Source organism: Chrysoperla carnea, chromosome 5 (assembly GCF_905475395.1).
Source record: "Chrysoperla carnea chromosome 5, inChrCarn1.1, whole genome shotgun sequence".
Taxonomy (NCBI): domain Eukaryota; kingdom Metazoa; phylum Arthropoda; class Insecta; order Neuroptera; family Chrysopidae; genus Chrysoperla; species Chrysoperla carnea.
The window spans coordinates 8,725,327-8,751,977 of NC_058341.1; the positions used below are offsets into that span (position 1 = coordinate 8,725,327).

General features: G+C 29.9%; 3 protein-coding genes across 3 annotated transcripts in view; 1 reads left to right on the forward strand and 2 right to left on the reverse strand.

Moving 5' to 3' along the window:
- LOC123300632 (bicaudal D-related protein homolog) overlaps positions 1-14,341 on the reverse strand; it is a 104,087-nt gene extending 89,746 nt beyond the window's left edge. Inside the window, exon 1 of the mRNA XM_044883230.1 lies at positions 14,026-14,341. Coding sequence (XP_044739165.1) covers positions 14,026-14,256 — 231 coding nt within the window. The 5' untranslated portion in view covers positions 14,257-14,341. The remainder of the gene's footprint in view (positions 1-14,025) is intronic.
- A 3,913-nt stretch (positions 14,342-18,254) lies between these two features.
- LOC123300824 (coiled-coil domain-containing protein 63-like) lies at positions 18,255-24,634 on the forward strand. The gene is made up of 8 exons (XM_044883470.1): positions 18,255-18,300; positions 18,887-19,344; positions 20,199-20,707; positions 21,419-21,510; positions 21,733-21,853; positions 21,918-22,027; positions 22,957-23,096; positions 24,431-24,634. The coding sequence occupies exons 2-8, from the start codon at positions 19,133-19,135 to the stop codon at positions 24,612-24,614; spliced, it is 1,368 nt and encodes a 455-aa protein (XP_044739405.1). The 5' UTR covers positions 18,255-18,300; positions 18,887-19,132; the 3' UTR covers positions 24,615-24,634.
- A 721-nt stretch (positions 24,635-25,355) lies between these two features.
- LOC123300442 (coiled-coil domain-containing protein 42 homolog) lies at positions 25,356-26,616 on the reverse strand. The gene is made up of 2 exons (XM_044883015.1): positions 26,438-26,616; positions 25,356-26,280 (listed from the first exon to the last, which is right to left on the reverse strand). Exons 1-2 carry the CDS (start codon positions 26,581-26,583, stop codon positions 25,356-25,358), a joined length of 1,071 nt encoding a protein of 356 aa, XP_044738950.1. The 5' UTR covers positions 26,584-26,616.
- Between the last annotated feature and the right edge of the window lie 35 nt (positions 26,617-26,651).

Genomic DNA, 26,651 nt, shown 5'->3' on the forward strand with positions numbered 1-26,651 from the left:
TAAGTTTAATGAGTTTATTTATTTCATAACAAAAATATTTAGAAACTAACAAAATAATTATTAACATCGCATTTAAATTTATTGAGATTTAGTCTTTATATCTACTTAAAAACAGAACAACATTTTGATAAGACATTCAACCTCTTTAAGTTATTGGGAATTCTATGCATGAGTACTACGCCCTACGAAGTCTACCGTCTTTAAATCAGACATTACAAAAGCAGTATTAAACAAATTTCCAAAGTGTCTCAAATACCTTTCTTAAAAATGTTCGACACGTCATAAGCTATAATGTTTTTTTCGGTGCTACTCGATTGAGCAAGAAATCGGTCACAAAATTCATAAAAATTGCGACACACATCGAGTAATACAATAGTTTTGTGTACAATATTTGATTTTAATTAGTTTCGAAATTCTTTTTTTTTTATATAATTTTTCATATTTTTTTTAAGTTTAATGAGTTTATTTCATAACAAACAAAATATTTAACAAAAAATAATAATTATTATTATTATAAATAAAAAAATATTTGTTGTTATCTAAAAATATTATAAACATCTTATTTAAATTTTTGTGTTTTATTTTTTTTTTAATAATTTTTATATTTATATAAAAATAAATCATAATTATAAAGAATATTCTAGTTTTATTTAAATTGAATTATTATTGAAATTTTTAATTTAAAAATATTTATGTAAATCTGCTTTTTTTATAGCAATAATTATTTATTAGTAATTTAGTTAAGACTCCCGTCTGCACGGGAGTTGATTCCGTGCAGATATTTCCGGAATATATTACAATGATTAAATTCCATTCACATCAAATTATTCTAGTAGAAATAGTTGTGGAAAAGAAAACTTATTTCTGCGTACATGATGAAAAATCGGTAGTTTTTCATGAGATTTGATTCTTTTTATGGCCTATTTCAAAACTTTTAGAAGCTTTTATAACCCTGTCTCGTACAAATCTTGCCGGTTTTCGATTCAGCTGAAATTTTGCATGCATACCTAAATAAGATGACCATACATTAAATGGCAAGCATAGAATGATTTTCCCATCACTTCCACCATGTTTGCTATACATAGGATGTTTAGTTTTAAATTATAAATTTATTGTACTAAAAAGTTGCAAATAATTTTTTCTATTATATAAAACAAACAAAAAATTGTTTTTGTTTTTATCTAACTTTGTAGACGAATTTTATTATCCTTTTTAATTAATGAATATATTTTAATATAATTTAAAAATGATTAAGAACAAGTTTAACTTGTACTTAATTAATAATTAAGTATTAAAATCAGTCTGCACTGAAAAATGTGTAAATTATATTCTTGATAACATAAAAACAAAAACATATACCTATAGTAATTAACCTTGGCACTTTCCATACTTGTGTGAGCGAACATATGTGTGAAAAAATTATAGCAAATGAGCAAATGAGCGACCCGTATTATAGGTAATCATAATTGAGTCAATATATTTTATAATTTTTAATCGCTGTTACATATCAAAGTACGGATTTGGCGACAACATGGGTGTAACCATTAAATACCCCTTCCGGCAATTTAAATCTTTATTTTATTTTACATAATGTATAACGAAATTGCATTTATTGAATTTAAAACATAAGCAGCAATCGATTAGCGAGCGATAACTATTTTCACTAACCAACTGTTATCTACGATTATATTTTTAGAGTACTGATCGATTAATAAACGATAATAATCACTTTCACCAAACAGATTGTCTATATGATTGCATTTCAAAGAATCACACATTGGTTAAAAAATTTTCTTTTCAAATTATATAAAATTGCTAGTTATAATGAAAGCATAGTTTCTTTGGCTGCACTATTTCTGGCAGTTATAGGTCTAAAATTTGTATAGACGTAGCCGCTTAGGTAATCCGAGAATATTGAGTTAGAAAGAAGCGTTTTTGAATACACAATTACATTTTTTCGGAATGTATTTTAGTCATACGCCTGTGTATACAATGGCGTTACTCCGTCTTTTTTATGTGCATTTACTGTTTTACCGTCTAATAAAGTATTTTATGGCCGAACATAAATACTAAATTAAGATCAAATGCTTTAAAAATAATTTTTACGATATGTTTAAACACAATTAAAAAATAATAATTAGAGCAATAATTACATTCACATGTTTCATCAAACAATAACAAGTGACTTAAGACTGTAAATACAGAGTGAGACATAATTTGATATACTAAAGTAATATTTTCTGTTTTAAAATCAATATTTATAAATGATTTTCTCTCGAGGATTGAAGAAATTGATGAAACTAATACAAAAAATATACTTTATTTCATGTTGACAAGCAAATTACTTAATATGTTGATTTTTAGGATTTCGAACACCATAAAAAAACAGAGCCATATTCAGATAGTTTAATAATCGATAGAACCTTCTACATAATCGTCTATCTACTTTTATAACTGTATATCTACTTACGCCCCACACTGTAAATAAGTAAGGTGGGTATATAAAAGATTCTTTTAAAATTTATAAATAATTTTGTTTTGTTCATCATTTCAATGATACAATAATTTTAATATAATATAATTTATTTCAATGATACAATTTTAATAATAGAAATTAACTTAAAGTATTTTATAAATAATTTGGAGAAAATTACAATAATAATAATTTTTTTAAATAGTTTATTATTTAATATGCATTATTTTTCTAATATTTAAATTGTATTGCTATAATTATGTAGCAAAATGGGAATCAGTGGCGTAGCTGTCGTAGCTTCGTAAGGGCAGATTGTGTAGTGCACCAAGGATCCGCTAAGCTCAGAGGATCGCCTAAGCTTAGAAAAGAAAGGAGCACCCAGCTCTTGAATCAAGCTAAAGTAGAGCCAAGTTTTATATCCAATTTGTCAATATAAGCCAGGTCTTTGCCCACCTAGCCTACGCCACTGATGGAAATAGAGAAATCCTAACAATGCGAATTCAATGAGTGCCTGATTATAAATAAAAGCTTTGCTTTAAAAAATATTTTTAATTTGTTGACATAGAGTAGTTATTGTAATGACTAAGAAAATTTGAATCGAAATTTCCAATATATCTTTACGTTATAAGTATGGTCAAATTTATTTTGACACTTATTAAGACCTTGAGAAAATGCACCAAAAATGGATATTGCTCAAATTTGATACTTGGAAAAAAATGAAAATATGAAAGATAAAAAAATATTTTGAAAATGTTTTTATTTTTAAACTTTATCATATCTATAAAAAGATAAGATTAGTTTTTTAGTGCATGGATTAATAATTAGACGTCAAAAATTTTAAAATTTGATTACTTTTAAAAGACAGTTATTCTTAATCACAATTTTACGAACCCAAGGGACTAATCAGGTGATTTTATGAACACCAAAATTTAATTCGTATCGTCAATATTCTAAGCATTACAAACTTGGGACTAAAATTAGTATACCTTGACATGTATTTCATATATACAGGGTATAAAAATAGTATTTCTATACATCTCGAATAGGGTTCTTTTTCAAACCAAACCATAAATAAAAGGGGTGTCATAAGTTTGACCGCTATGTGTGTTTGTCTGTCTGTCTTTCTGTCTATGGAATCGTAGCGCCTAAACGGATGAACCGATTTGGGATTATTTGTTTCGTTTGAAAGGTAATTTAATGGGGTGTGTTCTTAGTTATGTAGCGATAATCCTCAAAACCGGGTCAATTTGGAGAAGGCTTTAAAGAAAAGGATAATTTCATGGAGTTCTCTTACATACGTTTCAAGTGCGAGTTTAGGGTTCTATACCCGAAATATTTCTCGGGGGTTTTTTAAATTTTGTTAATTACCCTTTTTTAGAATCAGAATATGTTTTTCCAAGTATATTGCAAACTCGGCTTTTGTTTTCGTTCGTCTTCCAGTTCCAAAATAGATTCAGACTTTCCTATTCTGTCTTTAAGCTATAATGAGTCATAATTGACGTAAGCTATAAATTTTACGTAGATATGATTACAACAAATTTACATCAACAACACAAATTAAATGAATTAAATATAAAATATTAAACAATCCTTTTTAAAACACATCATCTTTTGTTATAAATATTTTAATAAAACTTTCTCTCTATTTTAAAATAAAAATTATCTGTGCATATTTTTACTATTATTATTATTACTTATATTATGTTACACGTAAATTAAATACAAATAAGAAATATATTACTTAGCTTAGAATATATAGCTTAAGTAAGTAATATCAGTTTTAAGTAATATATTAAGTATTGTTATTGTTAAGTAATAATATTAATAATCATAGATATTTTATTATATTAACCATACTTAATTATTCTAATATGAATATAATTATATTTATTAAATATTTGTATATATGAAGATATTATTAATTGATTTTCCATTTACCTAATTTTCGAGTTAAAAAAAATAAAGATTTAAGGTAATTTCCCATCGATTGCAATATACAGTAGAACCTCAGTATAAGAATAAAAGTTAACAAGTGAAAAGAAACAATTGACTGAGTTAATTGTTGAAATACCATGCATAGTCAGTGTTGATTTCTATATCACATAACACATACAAAAATGTATAGATAGTGTTGATGCGCAATTGTTTGTTTTTTTGACGTCACGTAAATAACAAAAGATATTCACTTTTAAATAGGCAACACACAATTCCTATATTAATACATACTATAAAATTTGCACCTAATTAACGCTCTCGTGGGTAAACAGTGATGTTTACAAAAAAATGTTTCAAACAAAAGTTTTTTATTTTTTTATAAGGAACATTTTTTACATTTAAACTTTTGATCTATCTCTAACGGTTTACAAGATGGGTCCTACGGACCCAAGACCGAATTGACCTATGATGCCCATTTACGAACTTGACCTCACTTTTTACGTCCTGAGTACGCTGTAAAAATTTCAGCTCGATATCTTTTTTCGTTTTTGAGTTATCGTGACCACAGACGGACGGACGGACGGACGGACAACCGGAATTGGACTAATTAGGTGATTTTATGAACAGCTATGACCAAATTTTTTTCCTAGCATCATTATTTTTAAGCGTTACAAACTTGGGACTAAGCTTAATATACTATGTATATTTCATATATGCATGGTATAAAAATAGTGTATTTAATCAAATGAGCAGAGACACTTGTTTAAAAACTTGAGATACCTGTTATATAAAAAAGCTAACATATTTTTTTTAATAATAAATAAAATCAGGTCGATATCATAATATGACTATTTTTGTAGTGGAAATGTAAAATCATCCTATCAACAACTATCAATCCTATATAATTAAGTGGTTTTCAATAATACTTATAATTATTGATAATAATAGGAAATTAATTATTAATAAATTATTATTACTAACTTGATAAAGATGAAATTGAAAATTTTATAATATAAAACAAACCAGAAGAGAAAATATGTTTAATAATCATGTACATAAAAACACATAAAATATACTCGAGCAATTTACAGAATAATCACTTAGACCAAAGAACTTTAGCCCCTATTATAGAATCAAATGTATTAGAAAAACAAGTGAAAACAAACAAGTGACTGAGTTAATTGTTGAAATACCAAAAAATTCTAATATATTCTTTCATACGAATCAAGCTAGTGAAAGCATATTAAAAATGTTTGTATATAATTGTATTTACAGAGCATTTATACAATTAACTATGTTTGTTATTGTACCTATCTCTTGTTATTATGCAATTAAATTTGACTTCACCATAAATTATATTTTTATGTAAAATGTCAAAATTAATCATATTTGCTTGTCATTTTTTAAATGAATTAAATATAAAATATTTTAATACGGTTGACAAAAATTGTCACCAATTTAACAGATTGAACAAAGAAAAAAAAAGGTCTATATATTTAATTAATAACATTTGGTCAATGACACTTTGGACTCGGGGTCGTTTAAGACCCTGTTGTTCCGTCATATTATGTTACCTCGATACTAAAAATATGGTACATACGATATCATGTAAAAGCAATTATTTTGAAATATTTTTATACCTTGTATATGAAATATACCAAGATATATTAAATTTTTTTTTTTTTTTTTTTATTTAAAAATTATACTGTGTTTTTAACTACAAAGGTTATATACACAGTTTTTTAAAAATATGTTTAGATTATGTGAATTTTTTGTTTGTTTTACTTGTATCTGGTATGTCCATATTAAAGTTATATTTCATTGATTAGTTTGGTTTTGTTTAAGTAATTGAACAGCCTGTTGATCTTTTCTTCATCATCTGATAGGATGTCTTGGATTGTATGAGGAATTCTTGATGATTGTCGAGCTGCATTGTATTTGGGGCAGTGAATTAGAATATGTTTTACTGTTAATACAACTTGGCACGTATTACAGTTTGGTGGTGGAGTTCGATTTAATAAGAAGGAGTGGGTTAATTTAGTGTGTCCATTTCTAAGTCTTGTGAGAGTAACTTCTTTTTTCCTGTTGGATTGATAAGAACTGTTCCAATGTATTGTCGTGGTCTTAATTTCTCTTAATTTATTGTTTGTTGTATTTTGCCATATTTTATCTTCTTTTTTGGATATTGATGATTTAAGATAAGATATGATGTCGTTTGAAGGTATTTTGTTATATTGATCTCCATCGAAGTGACCTTCTTTTGCTGCTGTATCAGCAATTTCGTTGCCCAAAATACCTACATGACTAGGTGCCCAAAGGAAGTCAATTGAACACTCATATTCACTGCAAATCGAAAGAAATTGATTTTTTATTTTTGTGATTATTGGTGACATGTTTTTGTGGCTAGTCTTTTGGATGGCATTTAAAACACTTTGGGAGTCACTTATTATTAGATATTTATTATTATGTTTTTGTTCGTTATTTTTAATGTGTTTAAGTGCTGTTAGGATGGCAATGGCTTCAGCTGTGTAATTGTTGCATATTGCGTTTAGTTTAATTTTATGTATAGAATTTTTGATTGTGAATGCAGAGGCGGTTGAATTTTCGATTTTAGAGCCATCGGTGTAGATTTGAATAAAGTTTTTAAAATTTGTGTTAATTAGTTCAATAAAATGTTGTTTAAATTCGGTAGCACTAATTGTATTTTTATTATAGGTATTTAACGATAAGTTTATTTGTATGTTACTTTGTTTCCAAGGGGGTTGGTCAATCATTTTGGTTTTATTAAGGATGTTACATAATGAATTTGTGGGAATGTTATATTCCTCTAGTATATTTTTGGCATTAAGGTAAATTGGAAGAGGTAGTTTTTTTTGTTGAAATAGATGTGTGTATGGATTGGTAGTCAGGATTTTGTTAAATTTAGGAAGATTTCTTTCCAAAAGTTTGACGAAATATTTGATAGTTAGGTATTTTCTTCTTATGTTTAGGTTTGTTTCTCCCATTTCACACAGTAGACTATTAATGGGTGTGGTGTAATATGAGCCGCTCACTATTCGTAAACATGCATTATGAACAGTATCTAAGATTTTCAAATTTGTTGGTTTTGCGGTATTGTATATTATGCATCCATAGTCAATTTTGGATAGAATGATTGATTTGTAGACTTTCCTTAGTGTTTTACGATCTGATCCCGTGTTTTTCATTGAGAGTACTTTTAGGATATTCATTTTTTTAATACATGTTGCTTTTAGTTCAGTTAAATGTTGTTTCCAAGTTAATTTTTTATCAAAGATTAATCCCAAGAAGTAGTGATGATCAGAGCTTTGTATGATTTCATTTTTTATTTTTAGATTTAAATTGTGTTGTTTATATTTATGAAAGGACATATATTTGGTCTTCGTGGTAGATATCTTTAATCCATTGTTTGTAGTCCAATCGTAGATATTGTTGATAGCTTTTTGTAAGCATTTTTGTGCGTATGCTCCGTTGGCTGTATTGATGTAGATTACAATATCATCAGCGTAAATGATTGTCTGTACTGGTTTCGGAATAGTGTCGATTATGTCGTTTATAGCAATATTAAATAGGATAGCTGATAAAACAGATCCCTGTGGGATACCATTTTCCAATTTATAGATGTTTGAATAATGATTTTGTATTTTAACTATAAAGGTTCTGTTTGTCATAAAGTTTTCTATAAACAAAGGTAATTTACCACGTATCCCCCATGAGTGTAGTGTAGTTAGAATTTTGATTCTGTTCGTTTTATCAAAAGCTTTTTCAAGGTCAATAAAGATTGCATCAAGATTTTGCTTACATGCAAATGAATTTTTTATTTGAGTGTCCAATATGGTGAGGCAATCTAAAGTTGATCTATTTTGTCTGAAGCCAAATTGATTTGGTGAAATCAAGTTGTTTTTTTCTAAGATCCACGTTAATCTTTTTGAGACCATTTTTTCCATGATTTTACACATATGATTGGTGAGAGAAATGGGTCTGTAATTGGAGATGATTTTACCATTTCTGTTTGGTTTACAAATAGGTATTATGATGGCTTGTTTCCATTCGTCAGGTATCTTGTGTTCCATCCATATTTTGTTGTATATTTCAAATAGATACTGCTTGGCAGAAGGGTGCAAATTTTGAATCAAAGGCACATATATGTTATCGGGACCTGGAGTTGTTGGTTTTATTTCATTTAGTGCTGTATCGAATTCATTTATATGAAAATTTTCGTCATTTTCTGTGGGAAGTGTTGGGTTGAATATTTGACGGTTGTGATTTGATATGTCATCATCTGGTGGTTTTGATATACTTGCAAAATATTCGGCAAATTTATTTGCTATGAGTTTAGGATCTGTAATAGTGATTCCATCGATATTTATTGAACTTATCGTGTCAGGTTTATTTTTGCCAGTTTGTATCCTTCTGATTCCGTTCCATATATCTTTATCAGGAGAGTCACTGCTTATTGATTGGATGAATTCTTTCCATTTGATGTGCTTTTGTTCTTGGATTTCCCTGCGGGCTATTGCTCTTGCCTTTTTGAAATTTATGAGATCAGCTAGGTTATTTGTCTTTTTGTACTTCCGTAAGGCTCGTTTTCTTTGTTTAATCAGTTCACGTATATGATGGGACCACCATGGTACTTGGAAATTTTTTTGGCTATATGCTATTTTTGGGATTGTTTTATCTACAGCGTCGTATATTAATCTATTTAAATTACTTAATTTTGCATTAGTGGTGTTCATGTCAGAGTCAATTTTGGTTAATATATAATATTGGGGCCAGTCAGCTTTGTCGAGTCTATAGCGTTCAAAGAGTGTAGAGATGTCACAATTTAAAAAACTGATCATTATTGGGAAGTGATCACTGCTGCAAAGATCTTCATGTACATCCCAGATTATTTCACTTGCTAGACTCATCGATGCTATTGAAAGGTCAATTGCCGAGAAGGATCCTGTAGATACGGAAAAATGTGTGGGTTTGCCGTTATTTAATATCACGATATCGTTATTGTCGAAAAATAGTTTTTCTACCATGGCGCCTCTAATGTTAGTTGAACAGCTTCCAATAGATATCATGTGGGTATTCAAATCACCCAAGAGTATGAATGGTCTAGGTAGTTGATTGATAATGTTTTGGATGTCTGCCGTTTGAAAGTTTGTATGTGGAGGTATGTATATATTGCAGATAGAAATTTTTCTGTTTTGGGTTATGAAAACCTCTGTTGTTATGGATTGTAGGTTTGTGTGGATGTTTAATATTTTGGAGTGTATTGATTTGTGGATAAAGGTGGCTACCCCTCCAGATGCGATATCACCATCCAAATAGTCATACCTGTAGCAATTGTAATTATTAAGATATGTTTTGTGTTTCTCTAAAAAATGTGTTTCTTGTAAACAAAGAATTTTATTTTGAAATTTTCTTAAAAGTTGTTTTATTTCACTCTGTCGTCTAAAGTAGCCATTGACATTCCATTGTATTATGGTATTATTCATGTTTGTTTGTTTTTTTTTTGTTGTTGTTATATGTGTGTTTAATTACTGTCTGGATCAGAAGTTTCCATAGTTTTGGTGTGTTTTGATATTTTTATAATTAATTTTTTTGTTAATTGTTTGGATAAACTATCATTGAATAAGTTGTATATATCGTTAAACATATGTATAAGGTCGTCGGTGGAGTCCGTGTATTTGTTTATGATGGGGGAAATGTTTTGTTTTCCATATGATTCAGTCAGGAAATTTTTGATCTGTTCGAAGCTGAGTAAAAATTTGTCTGGTTGATCTAATATACTTTGTTTAATGTTGTCAATTAGTTGGATGAGCGTTTGTTTTTCTTTGTTTGATTTTTTTTCATTTGAGTTTTGTGAGCAGGCATTTGGTGTTGTTGGAATTATTTTTTCGTCATGTTTTTCATCTATGGTTGTGTTTTGTTTTTTGGTTGTATTATCTGCTTTTGATATCTGTTGTAAGGCTGTTGTCGATTGATGTGTAGGTAATTCGGTTGTAGTTGTTTGGCTGTGTATTTGCTGATGGGTGTTTAAATTTTTAGTTGGTGATTCGTTTTGGGAGGTTTTTAGAGTGTTTAAATTGTCTGTTTTGTTGTTGTCTAGTGTTTGACTGATAGATTTATTTTGTTCGATTATTACTTTTTTTGGTGGGTTTGAGATTTGTGTTGTATATTGCTCGTTATCTGTTTCTTGGTTACTACTATTGTCGGTGTGCGTTCGTTTTCTTGTATTTGTTTCTGTCTCATCTGGGATTTTGTTGTTATGTTCATGTAAATTTAGTGTTTGTTGGTTTTGAATCGAATTTTCCATTTGTGCATTTCTGCATCGATCTTTTGTGTGTCCGTGTTTGTTGCATATTTCACATTTTTCAGTACTCAAAAATATTCGATGGGTTTCATTGTCATAGTCTACAGTTATTGAGTCAGGTATGGGTTTTTCATCTTGTGGAAGGTAATACGTTTGTCTTCTACCGCTGTTAATGTGTATTAGTTCGGGATTTGCCAGTTTTACTCTAGTTATAGGTGAAGTTATTTTTATGCTATTACGTGTAAGGTGGTCCTCCAATACATTATTTGGTATATTTGCTGGGACACTGATCATCAGTCTTTTTGTAGGTGTAACTAGTTTTCTCAATGTTGCTTGGTGTCCTTTTATATCAATTTGTTTGTGATTTTCAGTTATTTCATCCGCAAGTTCTTTTGTTTTCAGGTATACACAGATTCTACCGAAGCTCATGGGATATGCATCCGTGATTTGATTTAAAGGTAGAATGTTACGTAGAGCTATTATGTGTTCCGTAAATTCTATGTTGTCTATTTTCTGAATTATGATAGCTTGGTGTTTGGTTGGGTAGGATTCTGTTTTTAAAATATTTGAATATGATACTGCGTTTTGGTTGTTGATTTGGGTATTTTGTTGATTTTTTGATTCCATATTGAGTGTTTTCAGTGTATGTGGTGTATATTGTAACTTATTTAGTTAGTATGATTTTATTTTTTTTTATTTCTATGATTTTTTGAATTAAATAATTTGTTTTTAATATAAATTGTTTTTAATTTATACATATAAATTGTTATACAATTTGTTGTGATCTACTCACTCAAGGTGAGTAGATATAATATAGGTGTAATGTTTTATATGTATTAGTTAGGTGTGTATCTTTCACGTCAGTATTAGTAGTGATTGATGTAAAATTTTTTTATTAAGTTTAAATACAACAATAATTTATGTGTGCACTGTTTCACTGTCTAACTTAAACTCTCTATTAAATTTAGTTCCAAGTTTGTAACGCTTAAAAATATTAATGCTATGAACAAAATTTTGGTATAGGTGTTAAAATCACCTAATTAGTCCATTTCCGGTTGTCTGTCTGTCTGTCTGTCGTCTGTCTGTTCGTCTGTCATCACGATTACTCAAAAAGAAAAAGAGATATCAAGCTGAAATTTTTATAGCGTGCTTACGATGTAAAAAGTGAGGTCAAGTTCGTAGATGAGCAACATAGGTCAATTGGGTGTTGGGTTCGTAGGACCCATCTTGTAAACCGTTAGAGAAGAACAAAAGTTTAAATGTAAAAAAAATTCCTTTATAAAAAAAATAAACAACTTTTGTTTGAAATAAATTTTTCTCCATTTCCATTGAAAAAATCACAAACTTTGGAATTCGATACAACACAGTTTATGAAGCAATTTTTGAACAAAAAAAATATAAAAATTGATCGCGTATTTTTTTAAAGTATCCCCCGAAATTGTATATATAAAGTCGTATACTTTTTATAGAAGATTTTTGGTATTATCTCAAGAACTGCTAAATCCAAATAAAAAGTTTTGCTAAATTTAATAAAACCTTCACCTCTTTAAAATAATATAAATTTTAAAATGAATATTAACACCCTGTATATATAAAAACCAGTTTGTTTTTAACTGCACCAAAAATAAAAAACGTCCTTAACTTCCAAAGAATCACGACTTATAATAATATTATTTCAACATATAATATATAATATTTTTATATAAAACATGAAACATTTTATTTTAAACATTTCAGTATATTTTATATTATTTTGTATAGCTACCTCGATTCGATGAAAGCATTACAAAACTGATAAATCATATAACAACAACTAAACCATAATCTACTTCAATCTAAACCAGTGTTTATTCAACGTGAAAATAATAAAATCTTTTTTTAAAACCGAAATTATTATATAAAACATGAAAAATATTATTTTTAATCCAAATCTTGTTAAAACAACTTTAAGAGTTCGATTCAAATTCTTAAATACTTAAAACTTCAATAAAATTATCTAATCAAGTATAAGGTGTATCAAATACAAAAATGTTACGTATAATAGAAATTAAAACATTTGTGGTTGATAAGTCATTTCAGAAAAACTAGAAAATTGAAAGGTTATCAAAATCTGGTCGAATAACTTTTCCTCGATGAAAATTTGCGTATTCTACTCATTTTCTTCTCTCTCTCTCGGGCGTTCTGGCCTAGAGAACCAGCGGGGTATATTACAAGAAATACTTCTTCGGATTTTTACCCCCTTCATAACTTTGATTCACTTAATAATAGGTTAGGTTAGAGTGGCCGTCCTGGGGCCAGACACACATAGACCATGGGGTCCGTTGCGAAACCGAAAAAGGGTTGGTCCATCCCTAACTGCTACTCCATGAACTATTTTGAGCTGTATAAGCACAGCAGGAGTGCTTTAACGTCAATGGACTTAAGCTCAGAGAGATCGTCAAAAAGAGGCTGGCTCACATAAGTCCATTTCCTCATGGCAAGAGCTGGGCAGTGCCAGAGAAGATGTGACATCGTCTCCTCTTTCTCCACACTGTGACAGCTCCTACAATAGTCGTGATACACTGTCAGGCCCAGGCGTTCACTTGATGATAAAAGATTAAAATTTGATTGAGCCGTTACCAAGATATAGGTGTTTAAAGACTAAGAACACACTACCCTTTTAGATATGATAGAAAGATACCATTTTTTACAATCGACGTGGAATTTCTTAAGTGAGGCATCGGAAAACATCAACTTTGTATATTTGTCAAATTTTATAACACACAATTCAATATTGTCATTCCAATTGAAATTTTCCGAATGTTAGCATGTGTTTGTATGGATTTTGATGAGTTTTCTGATTACTAGTGAATTACTTCTTATATGTAAGTGCACAGTTTTTCCCAGAAATTAATGAGATTTTATTCTTTGGTATTTTTCTTTCAGTGGGTTTTTCTGGTATTCAATTTTTACGATAATGTTTTGATATTCTGTTTCTCTAATGACAAAAACAGAATATTATTTAAATCGTTTTTTACGGTAGCAAATTAATAAATTATTTTTCATAAACTAAAAGATACTCCCGCTGGAATTAATTCTAATATTTTACCTTCTGTGCTTTCGAACATACATGCCAAACGCTTTAACGATTCTAAGAACAAAGCTCCAAAAAATTTTTATCGAATAATATAGATATAACAATCTTCTTTTTTTTTTTTGTATTTTCCAACTCTTCCACCAAAATTACATTTTTATTATACATTTTTAGTGGCGGGTAATTTTATAGCTAAGAAAAGTCGAGGAAAACTTCACTCACCTCTAATTTTTTAGTGACTTCTTCGATTGTGACATCATGTTGACGTTGTAGCTCCTCTTTTTGTTCCAACAACGCTTTACCCAATTCCGCGGCTAATATTAAATCCGCTTCCTTCTGCTGTAACTGACTCCAAATATCCTCAACACTAATCCCATCCGGAATACGTTCATTCATAATACATTCCGTAGCATCGCTACCGCTATTCAACGATTTACTCATTTGGGGTAACATTTTTTTTTTGCTCAACCTTTTTTTAAACACACAAATAATTCAAAAACATAATTTTTGCACTTTCATAAAAAATAAACACTTTAAAAAAAAACAAAACATCCAAAACGCACCTAAAAATTGTTTTTGCACACTTTAAAAAAAAACTTTTTGTTTAAAGCAATCTATGAAAATTTATCGATAGAATTATTTCTATGATAAATTTTTTGGAAAAATAAAATTATTTGAATCGTCATTTTTTAAAAATTAATTTAAAACTAAGCACTATAAAAATTTTTGTTTAAAAAAATGTGAATTCCGTTTCCCAGGTAACGAAAACAAAAACACAACACGAGACTTTAAAATAAAAAGGTTACATGCAGCAGCGACCTCAAAAACAACGAGAACTCTTGGTGAACAAATAACTAAAACACTATTTGTAAGGTAAAACAAATAAAAAAAGTATAATATTATTAATGCACCTTCTCAGTTGAACTGCACAGGTAATACTAAAGTATAACTTTTGTTGAATATAGTGTCAAGTCAAATCCGTTGCTTGGCCGTACGTAGGGTACGTTCGATGCGCAGCGCATTGTTTGACAGTTGTTAAGGCCGACCACCTCCACAATAATAAATATATGGTTTTTTTTTTCTCTTGCTGTTAAAACGAGTTGTTTAAATACATTGTTTTACAAAAGTATGAAACCAGTAATTAAAATATAATCACAATTATCAATAATCTTATATATCCAATCAACTTCCCTTTGGGGCGGTAAATACCCCTTGGTCTACTGGTGAAAGTAAGGGAATTTGATTGCGATGGGTGGAAGTGGGTGGTTGTGGGTGTACTTTTCTTACTCATGTGAACTTTCGGAAATTATCAGAACAAATTTCTGAAATGATCTAGAAAGTTCCAAAATGTGTGTTACGGCCAAAATCGATTCGTAATTTTCTAGAAAGTTCAAGAAATGATCTAGAAAGTTTGTTTAAACCGACAACTATATTCATGATTAACTTTAAATTGATCGCTGAAAGCTGTTAGCGCCATCTCTCGACGACTAGTAGAACTATCAAGCCAGAATCGGACACGAACTTTCTGGGCCTTCTTCCGAAATTTATTTTCCAACCTAATTGCTTTAGATTTGATGGAAATCAGTGATGAATATCTTTGTTAACGAAATGGTGGAAGCGAAACGAAGTTATTCGTTTGCTTAGCTTGGAAGTCTATTACTCCAAAAACATCTTTGAAAAAGTCCTTTTTAATCAAAGAAAACAAACAAAAATTGTTATAAGCAAACCCGGAACTATACAAAAACTACAGTTCATGGCTTTTGATATACATTGTACGTACAATATAGGTATCTAAGGCGCCTTATAACGAATTTTACCGTCTGTCTCACTTCAACGCACACCCTACCATATAATTATAGCACCTGTTTCCTTGTCTTTGCTTAAATTTACCATTGGCGTTTTTCCTACTGTTTTTATTCATTCACTTCACATTTCACTTGACGTTTGAGCATAAAAATCATTTTCACGCGGGAACATTTTATCGCTCTACCTATTTTATGGTATCCTTCCCAAAACTATCCTTCGCCAGAAACAACACTCAATTTTACGCAAGACCAATTAAAAAGTCGGAATTTCAATCCCCAGAATCTTGAGCCTTGAATCTATGAGCATTTCTTTAAAAATCTTAAACAAGGTATGATTCATGGCCATCTGTTCTGATATACTCAATGAATTATGACTATTTTACGTTTTAAAAAAAAATTGAAAACTGTCCCTACAATCCCTACCCACATTTCGAGTGTTGTGGAAGTGGGATAAGTGAGGGAAAGAAAGGTGAAGGCTTACCGGCCTTTACTTTTAAATCAAGCGAAGCAGGTGGATATCAAGCTAGTACAAATAAATTAGTAAAGTAAATTTTAATGAACCAACTTTGATTTGACGCCTATGATAAAATTAATTAAACATATTTCTTAAAACTTACTACGCATGTGCTTAACAGGTGTATATAGGTATATATTATTGTACAATGGTACTGTATTGTTAAAAACCGGTATTAAAAAGGCGGATTTTAACATTTAAAAAAAATAAAAATAAGGTTTTTTTACAATATTCCCTTAAAACTAAGTTTTAAATACATTTTAAATAGTTACAACTCATAGTGCAAATATTTTTTTTTTTTTATATAGGTATAAGAGACCCTGAGCTAAGTTGCTGAGTTTATACACCTTAGTAAACAAACATGGGTAACAAAAGAGAACAAATATTACAGTTATTAAGTCATAAATAATTATTATTAAAGGATCTAAATAAGTTTTTTTTATAGTTACTTAAGCAATATTATTGATTATACAGTGAAATTCGATTATAACGACATTGAAGAATATGCAAATTTCTCGTTCGAAAAAAAATTTACAATCGGAACTGCAAATATCATGCTGGAAATACTATAAAATTAAAATCGGTCAAGAATTATCCACGGGAAGCACCGGCTCCGATTTGATGGTTCAGCTACCATTTCTACGCACCCAACAAAAATTATAATCTGTGCACCCAACGAATAACCGATATATCGATTTATAATTCTAATGAATATTGGTCACTATAGCCGATAATAGCCCATTATATATGTAGGAATTGGCTCAACGGTATCTTTCCGTTTCGTCTCTTTAACCAGTTCATCATTATAACCGATGTCGTTATAACTGGTTATGACTGCAGTTATATTTTTTATATTTAGGCATACCTACGTTTTTAACTCTTTCTTGGAAACCATTTAACTGGGAATGTTTAAAGAATTTTTGTTTGAATAGTTAAAAAATATTCTTCTTTTGAACAGTTAAACTTTGCGAAATTCTCTAAATTATTCTATTATCGTCATTTTATAAAGAAATAGTTTAATTATGCATTGAACTGCCTCCCCGCCAATATCACAAATTTCGCCTCATTTTAGTCAACAATAAAAGAATACTTTTCTACCCTTTCAGGCAGAAGCGAAAAAGAAAATAAGGCCGCCAAATGTAGTATACCTTACGAACATTAAGTAGACCATATCGCATGGATTTTGAGTTTGATCTCTGTAGAGCTGGTAAACTACCTGGATAGCTATAAACTGTATCGAGTTTTACTAAAAAACATCGTTTTTGCGGTTTTGTATTCAAATATTGCCCGAATTGCAAGGAGTGTACCTAAATAGCTACCTCGAGTGACTCTAAAACTCGATTACAACTCGAGTAATCCGGGTCACAAATTCCTACTCGAGTCGCATCACTAATAAATACTGCTGTTTTATTCAGTAAACATGGTACAACCGAACAAAATCGTAATTGTTTCAAAAAATGAAAAATCTAAATTTTTCGATACGTTAGCCAAGAAAAGTTTTTTCTTCGTCTCAATAAAACCATTTTGTCTCTGATTTTGTTTTCATTATCACGCTAGTCAAAACTAGGATATTTTCCAACCCGCTCAATGGCAGAATCGCGAAAATGAACACGATGACTATCATCTAACGGTCTACGATTTGTGTAATATCGAATTACAGAAAACCCAACGTTCGAAGCTAAATATTTCCATAGTAACTAGTAAACAAATATGCAATCGATTTAACATAATTATTATTTTATATTCTTTTTCTATACAACAAATTTTATACAATTTTCGCAATAAACCAAATAATTGCATTTTCATAAAATTAACAGCGAATGAAACAAGATTTTGGAAAAAATACTCGCCAATCTGTATCCTTTTTAATTTTTAATTCATGTATAAATACAGATGAATTGAATAATTCTCAATGTTAATTTATTCTCATCCCAAATACAAAAGAAATATTAATATTAACATTGGATGAATGATAAAAATTTATTATTGATTATCACGCGTCAAAATTAATTAAAAAAGAAGAATTTTAATTATTAATTTTCATATTTTTTTGATAACTTAATTGTGAGAGAATTTCTCATCATCAAAATGCCTGTTTGTGGTGAAGCAAAAATACCAACTGATCCATTGGAAATCAATCGTTTAGCTGAAAATGAATTAGCACGATTATTACGACAGGTTAGTAATATATAAAACTTAGCGTCTAGAGAAAAAATCACAAGAGTACTTCTTTGCTTAAAACTTTGAGCAATAGCACCCCCTCCACCCCTTGTTTATCGGTTGATTTTTCTCATTAACGAACTTAATATTTCAAATACCAAAACCCTTCTTGATACTAAATTTTATTCAAATCGGACTTAAATTACGACCGCTAGTTAGTTATTACAGACACATTAACGATGGTCATTTTTGACATCTATTAGGTAGGATCTATGAACATTTAAACATATTTTTTCAAAAATCTATCATCAGTACAAAAGCAACAGCCCCATTTCCTTCGACAATTCGCTAATTAGGGAAAATTTTGAAATGAGATTTCATTTCAGAGCATGCAAATTTCAAGGGCTGTTGTCTAGTTTTGAAAAGAGAATTGAATTGTTTCTAGGAATCCTGAAAGTCTTGTCATCAGCCTTTAAAAATTTCAGTCGTTAATGAAACGACTTCCAACTATTCCATCTAACTCTAAAGCTAATAATGATTAAATAAAAAATCGAAATCGAATTGAATGAAGTTTGTACTAAATTAAATTTTCCTTTCTTTGCAGTTTCGTATATTAGAAAATGATCGTATTGCATTCGGTGAAGAATCCAATCCAAAATTAAAATTAGAACGACAATTAATTGACTGTCTGGAAGAAGAAAAAAAGAATTTAGAAATTGATTTAAAAGTTGTCCAATCCAAACGAAATAAAAAACGTGATCAAATCGTTACAAAAGAATTAAGTGAATTATTAGCGGAACAAGAGAAATTAGAGAAAGCAATTAAAAATGAAAAAGCACATGTTACAGAAATGGATTATCAAATAAAGAAAATTAATACACAAATACGTGATACTTCAGGGAAAACCGTACCGGATCGTCAATTAGAAGAACGGATACAATTATCAATGCGTACCGTGGAAAAATTAGAAAATCAATTAGATGTTGCAATCAAAAAATTTAATTCGGTATTAGCTGATAATGATAAAATTCGTGAAGAAATTGATCATTTAATCAAAGAACGGTATGTACACACAAAACATCAAAATCGGTTATGGCAACATTGACGGCATCGTAGAATTACGGTTGTTAGATCCCATAATCGGTTTGAACGTAACGTACAGTTTACTCTGTGGAATAATTACCACCCAGGAAGATATGTTACTGGGAGCTTACAGGTGGCTTTTTCACTAAAAGTCAAGTATATATCCGCAGAAAAATATCAGTCAGAACTTATTTATCCTCGGAAAAGGCTAATTTAAGTGAAAGAGTCTAAAAATGAGCCCCTATCCATGAATAAATAGCTTTAACTGTCACAACCATTAAATTTTGTTTTCTCAAACAGACTGGAAATGATATGGGAGCTGCAACTCGCTAACGGGCGGTAAATAATTCGAACTTATTAAAACAAGAAGATGGACCCAATTTTAGCAGTTCCAATTTAGACTAGCAGATGGCAATACTTGTAGTTACTATCTTTAAAAGCCAATCAAAATATTCAAATTCAAATCGGGTAAATCCCACCAACCGAGCTATTCTGCCTTCTTTTAAAGCAGCAGAAGCTCGGATTTCAGAGCGATCAATTCGAACTTCGTTACCAGAAAATCCACTGTATCTCCGATAATAATTCGAATTTTGAAAAATTCGTTTAAGGGAATATTCTTTAGGATCTAACCTTTGAAAATATGCAACAATAAAAAAATCGATTTTTTCAAATTTCTGGACCAGAATATTGCCTTAAGATAACTCCAACCACAGTTGAGAATCAAAAAATAAATTTCGACATTCTTGTTTCGTTTGCTGTAACAAAACAATAATAAAAAAGAGAAATTCTTGGGGATTTTTTTGCTAGATTCAAATTTCAAACGCTTTTTTTAGTGCTCATTTCAACTCCTTATGGAACAAAATGGTGATAAATTTAACGAAAGGAAAAAAATTCATGATGGATCTTGTCGAACAAGCAACCATGTCTTACGATCAACGTGACGAATGGTGTGGTAAATTAGAAGCATTAAAAGAACGTGGTAAAGCCGATCTGCTACAGCATACACAAGAGATGCGTGAATTACAACGTAATCTTGATCATGATAACAAGTTGAAAGAATATCTAAGTATAAAAGGACAAAAACGTGTTATGCAAGATTTAAATGTTCATGAAGAGGAAAAACGTCAAGCACGACGTGATGAAATGGAAAAACATTTACATGAATATCAACGGATTTTCGATGAGATTAAAGCATTCGCACAGGAGGATAATATTGAACGATTAGCGTCACAATTTATTAAGCAAGAAGAAGAAAATTTTGCATTGTTTAAGTATGTTAATGAATTGAATTTCGAATTGGAAACGTTAAATGATAGTGTTGATGATTATCGCAAGAAAATTGGTAAGTTTTTGGTAATCTACGAAACGGATGTCAAAATTGCTATCAGAAAATAAAAATACGTTGTAATTGAAGAAAAAAAGCCAAAAAAACATAGCGTTTTTTTGTTTACAGCTAATCAATGGCAAAGTTAATCGAAAAAATTCGCAAAAATCAAGAAAACGGTTTTCTTACGATTAAAAAAAACGGACCAAAGAATACTGACACAAACTCCCTGGAACTTTTTGAAAAATAATTCCTTGTAATCCGACAAATTACATATCAAAGTGATAAGATTTCAATGATTTTCTAAATCAGCCACTAAATCAGTTATAGTTCTGTCGGATTGCAAGGGATGCCGGATTAGACACGGTCCGGATTTCCGCAGGTCTACTGTATCAATAAAAAAAAGAAATATCCAAAATTCAATCGTATTAAAATGTACTTTTGAAAACTTTGCCAGGTTTCGTACTAATAATGACCAACAAATTATGAGAATCGAATTTTCTTGAACATATCTCTTTATTTCAAGATATGACGTATGATCTGTAAAGGTGATATCTCGAGAACTATAATTGAATACCATTTTATGCAAATAAAATTTCCTAGAACTTATGTTTAGCTATTTTCTGGCACAAATGTTCAAAATATTCTAAAACCCTTGGATATTATACAAAATTTTTCACAATAAAGTTGTTTTTTATATGATACTTAAATGAAAAATTAAATTTGTAGAGGTGCAACGGGAAATCAATGAGCAAAGAGCCAATCAACAAAAAATTCGTATGCTGCAACTTGCTGAAGAACTTGAAGAAGCTAAAAATCATGTGAGTTATATTTTTGTATTGTAATTTTATGCTAATCCTGATTTCGAAAAACGATTTAAAATAATTTAAAACCATTAAAATTTTAATGGTTCGTCTATTTTCGAGATCGAAAATAGACGAACCGTTTCGTATAATTCAGTGAAAAAAATTAAGTTCAGTAAAACTATTAAAAATAGTTTTTCTTAACCAGAGAACGGTATAAAAAAAACTCAATTTTCACAGGTTGAAGAATCCGAAAAAAAACTGGAAGATTTCCAAGAAAAATTAAAACGTACACTTGAGGAAATCCAAAAAATATTTCAAATGGTTAAAGCTGATAATTCACCAATTCTTGAGTTACTTGGTAAGATTTTCAGGGTAGACTTTTTATTTAAGAATTATGATCTTTTTTCTGGGAAATTTTTTAGGTGATAATGCAAGTGTTAACATTTTTAATGTTCGTTTATATCTGGAAATATTGGAGAAACGAACGAATGAATTAATTCAAGTGTCATACTACAAAGACAAAATGATGAAAGTAAGTTAAATGAAGCATCTTTGGATACAGATTTCTGCTAAATCTATGGGATGAAAAGACTTTAATCACAACTTATGCATCTGAAGAAAAACGAGTCCGCCTTTTCCACTCTTTCAATTGAGATTGGTTAAACTTAATCGTATGTTGCAAAGAAAATTTTTGGGAATGTTTTTCGAACTAATTTTGATAGTTTAAAGGAAAGGAATACATCCAGTGATCGGAGTGTGAAATAAATTTTGGTTAAGAAGATACACGCTTTTAAAAAATATTTGTTGGTTAACGTATTTTCGAGTTTTTGGATTTTTAACCGCAATAAAAATGTTACAATAATTACGATTTATTACAATTAATTAAAAAACTTCTTTTGCGACATTTGATTTATGAAAAAGGATATTTTTATATTTGCTAACAAAACCACAGCGATATAACCGCAATAATTTTCTAAATTTGACAGGAAATTCAACTTACAGGAAAATAACTCGTAGATAGATAGAAATATTAAAAAATTCATATCGCATCCTTCGATGATGTGCCAAATTTATAATCGATTCTAACTAGCATAGGAACGCAATTTCTTCTATCGATACCGTGAGAAACTTGTCGTTTAATCGCAAAATCAACCAGATTTTCAAAATCTAAATCAACCAGATTTCCAAGGCCTAAATATTATTGGATTTGAATAAAAGCATTTTCTGAAGATAATTTTGATCTCAAAAAAGCAAAAATCTGGTCCGTTTTATGATAAAAGGTGTAGTTTTTAATATAATCGTATCTATTGGAATAGGCAACGTCCCCAGGGTTAATAAGAACTTGAAAAGTATAAAATAATAAACTATGCAAAGAATTTTCTGGCTCTCCAAAAAATTGTCTGATTTCAAGCTTGTAATCAATCTAGTACAATTAATTATTTGTTTTTAACTTTAAAACAGGACGAATCAGGCACACCAACTCGTAGACGTCATTCTAGAAGACATTCTGCCGGATTCATAAAATTAATTCATGAACCTTGTGGTCACAAATGTAAAGTCACAAATATTGACAAGATTGTCCTTAATCAACCATGCCCATTGTATGTTTTTTTTCTGTTTTTATATTTTATTAATTTTTAATACAGGATTTAATGCAGTATTTGTTACAACAAGGAATCGGACATAATTATTACACTATTTACGTCACCGCTATATTGATTATTTGTTTACGTTCGAGCTGGCAAGTTGGTCAAATGTTTTATTTACAATTTTGCAATGTCCTGTAGTCTCATAAAAAAAAATGCAAAAACCTGAGGCGGAAAAAATTCATTAATCATTAACTAATTATAAATTCATTGTAAGGAACGATTTTTTCATTACTAAAATCAAGGATTGTCATTGTTCACACAAACGTATTTACGTTTTTTATAACATTTAAATCATAAAGCGGGAACAAGCTAAGATGGCATCGAACCATCCTTGTCTAATTCTACTATTTAAGTAAGAATTAAAAAAACAACCTCGCGGCCATAGTATGTTGAATGTATGCTGATATATATATACGAGAAAGTAAAACTTTTTACGTTGGGTAATTTCTAGTACGTGTTAATTTATGCGGAATGCAATCTATGATACTATATAGATTGCACAATTTTTGGAAGAGCCTGAGTGATCGTCAAGTATTCTTGTAATACCGATGAGTACTCAATAGGGCTCTCATTTAACTTAATCAAAAATTAAATATATCGTAGTTTAATAACATAAAATACAAAGAATAAGACTAAAGTATCATCCTCGCGATTGTAGTATGTTGAATGTATGGGTATTCCTTGTGTGGCGTAGTCATGGTAGGGACAATAAAATCGGTGCCAGCGCTTCCAGTGAAACATTTTGGCGATAAAAGAGTTATTTATTTAAATTTGTTAGACAATAATATTAAATTTTCAATGTAAGTCATATCTGCAATGCATATAATTATATATGCATCCATACAATTTATAATTAAAGTGGTGCATATCACTAGTATGACAGGATTTTGGGCCCGTAAGACCCATCTTGTTAACCGTTAGAGATAGAACAAACGAAGTTTAAATATGAAAAGTTGTCTTTAATAAAAAGTAAACAACTTTTGATTGAAACATTTTTTCGTAAACATCAATGTTTATTTATCCGTGAAGAATTAAACTTTGGTGTTCTTTTTCTCCAAAATTATAAAAGATAGAAAGTTGAAAAGCAGGCAGCTTCAGTCTTGTGAAATATTCTCGAAAAATTCACACACAAACACGCTCTTTTTATCGATACCAACAAATAATTATTTCTTCTGTGAAATTTACGCGTTGGAAAAAAAGACGGAGTAAAATAACAATGACCCCAAATTACCTATTATGATTTTTGACCGTAAAAAATTGATAAAATTTTTAAATGTGTTTTCTAGATGTGTTGAACGTGAAATTGTCAGTGATGTTATTGAAGAACTACAAGTACCAGATAATCGTCAAGAAATACAAGAACGTCTTCGAATTCGATTAGGATTGCCCGATGCAGAAGATCGTTTACATAATGTATCTGCGTGTAAATTACCTGCATCACGAGTGCTACTACAAAAACGTTATGCATAAGAAATAAGCACCTCTTGTTTTTGAAATGTTGCACATTCTTTATTATAATATTCTCGATTTGAAAAATCGTAGAAAATAGAAAATAAAATTTTCGATAATTTAGAATTTGAATAAACCAAAATTCATGTAATTGGGGATTAATAATAATAAATTTTGGAAATAGTGTATTTTATTTTTTATTCACCTATGGAAAAAGCATCCTAGATTTCGCAGAAAATGCTTAAATCGCAAAAAGGAAAATTATTGGACTCAAAATTTTCACTAACTTTGCCGTAGATTGTTTAATATGGGACTTACGAAAAAAACGCATAGGACCTTTACTGTAGAGAATTCTATGGCCAATGCTTTCGCCACTTATTTTGCTATTAAAATCAATTGTGTAGCAGTTATTGCAAAAAAACAAACTCACCTCTTCAAGCCAAGATGACAGCCTTCCCCCAAGGGGTAGCATCCCGCCTTTTCAAATTTAAACTTTGACCATCCTAACCGTAACCAAAAAGTCGGTAATACTGAAAAAAGTTATACTGCGGCTTTATTAGTTTATTTATAAACTCACCTTTTTCAATTTTATTTCGAGTAATTTATAAGTACCTATTACATTTTGATGAATTATCTTTGCTCGAAAATTCATCAGTCTGTGGCAGAGTAAAAAAACGCTTTACTTGATTTTTGACAACCTTTTATTAATCTAGGACTAAGAATACAAAAGTTCAAGAAAACAATTTATTAACAAAAAAAACTTTAACCATTAAATAATTTTACAACCTCAATAGAAGGCTCATTCGAAATGGGTTCATCAGTAACCATATCCTTAATCGCACGTTTTTTCGCAATTCGAATAATTTTACGTAAATCCACCAATGTCTGTTTAATATAAATCAACTGATCTTCTGTATTTTCTCTATCAATGGTTGTATCCATACCTTTTCGAGCACAAATCGCTTTATATAAATTCCACGCACCATCTTGTACAATTTTCATTTCGAGTGTCTTCATCTCCGACATTTTTTTCACATTTGATAAAGCCGATTCCCATTTTAAAGCACACGCTCGCGCTTTTTCGTACCGTATCTGACATTCAGCAACTTTTGTATTGAAATTAATGAGTGCATAATTTTTCTCTTCGGTAATACGCATCATTTGAGCACGAGTACTCTCCAACAATTCCAAATCACGTGCTTGTCGTTCGGCTAATTCAGCTCGAACACCAGCCAAAGTTTCGTAACGATTTAACAACGATTGTACATCTTTAAATTCTTTAGAATTTTGTACAACGAGTTCTAAGAAATCTTTGTAAAATTTAAAATCGTTACAATATTTTTCCAAGTTCTCTTTAGTTTCGTTCATACTATTGTAAAGATGTTTGAGTTCATGAATTTTTTGATCCAATTTTTTATGAACAAGTGTTTCGTCTTTAATTTTACGTTCCGTACGTTCTCGTTTATCGGCATTTTCTTTTGTAAAAGCACTATATTTTAAAAAACTTTCACGTAAATCTTTCTCTTTTTGACGAAGTTCATTCCATTTTGTATTGAGTTCGATTCGGCGTATTTCATGCTGTTGACGCTTTTCAATTAAACGTTTATCTGAATCAGATAACTCTCGTCGAGCGCGTACTAATTCGGTTGCTGGTGTTCCTCTTGGTATATCCCATAATGGATATTTTCTAAATAAAATTGAAGAATATTTAAATTTTAGACTTCAAGATAACGCAAAACGAATCTTAGACATTTTTCTATTTGTGAACGAACAAAGCTTAGGCAATGATAATACATTTGTGTAATACATATTGCCACAAAATATACTTTAATTGTTCTACTTACTTGACGCGTTTAAGTTCCGCTTTCGATAATAAATATTCCCTCACATTTAAATAAACAGGCTTTTTTGGTAATTCAATAGGCGCTAATCCAGCACCTTGTTTTGTTTTAGAAGTTTTTATTGGTTTATCAATTGGCGGAACAACCATTTTCGAAAAATTTTCATTACAATAAAAGTATCAGTCAATATAATTACATTTATTGATCAAATAAAATT

Excerpts from the sequence above, each read along its gene's own strand:
- LOC123300442 (XM_044883015.1), bottom strand. The coding sequence starts at position 26,583 with ATGGTTGTTCCGCCAATTGATAAACCAATAAAAACTTCTAAAACAAAA. Across the intron at positions 26,281-26,437 it reads GCGGAACTTAAACGCGTCAA|AAAATATCCATTATGGGATA; the intron begins GTAAGTAGAACA and ends AATTTTATTTAG.
- LOC123300824 (XM_044883470.1), top strand. The coding sequence starts at position 19,133 with ATGGATTATCAAATAAAGAAAATTAATACACAAATACGTGATACTTCA. Across the intron at positions 20,708-21,418 it reads TGATTATCGCAAGAAAATTG|AGGTGCAACGGGAAATCAAT; the intron begins GTAAGTTTTTGG and ends TTAAATTTGTAG. Across the intron at positions 21,854-21,917 it reads ACCAATTCTTGAGTTACTTG|GTGATAATGCAAGTGTTAAC; the intron begins GTAAGATTTTCA and ends GAAATTTTTTAG.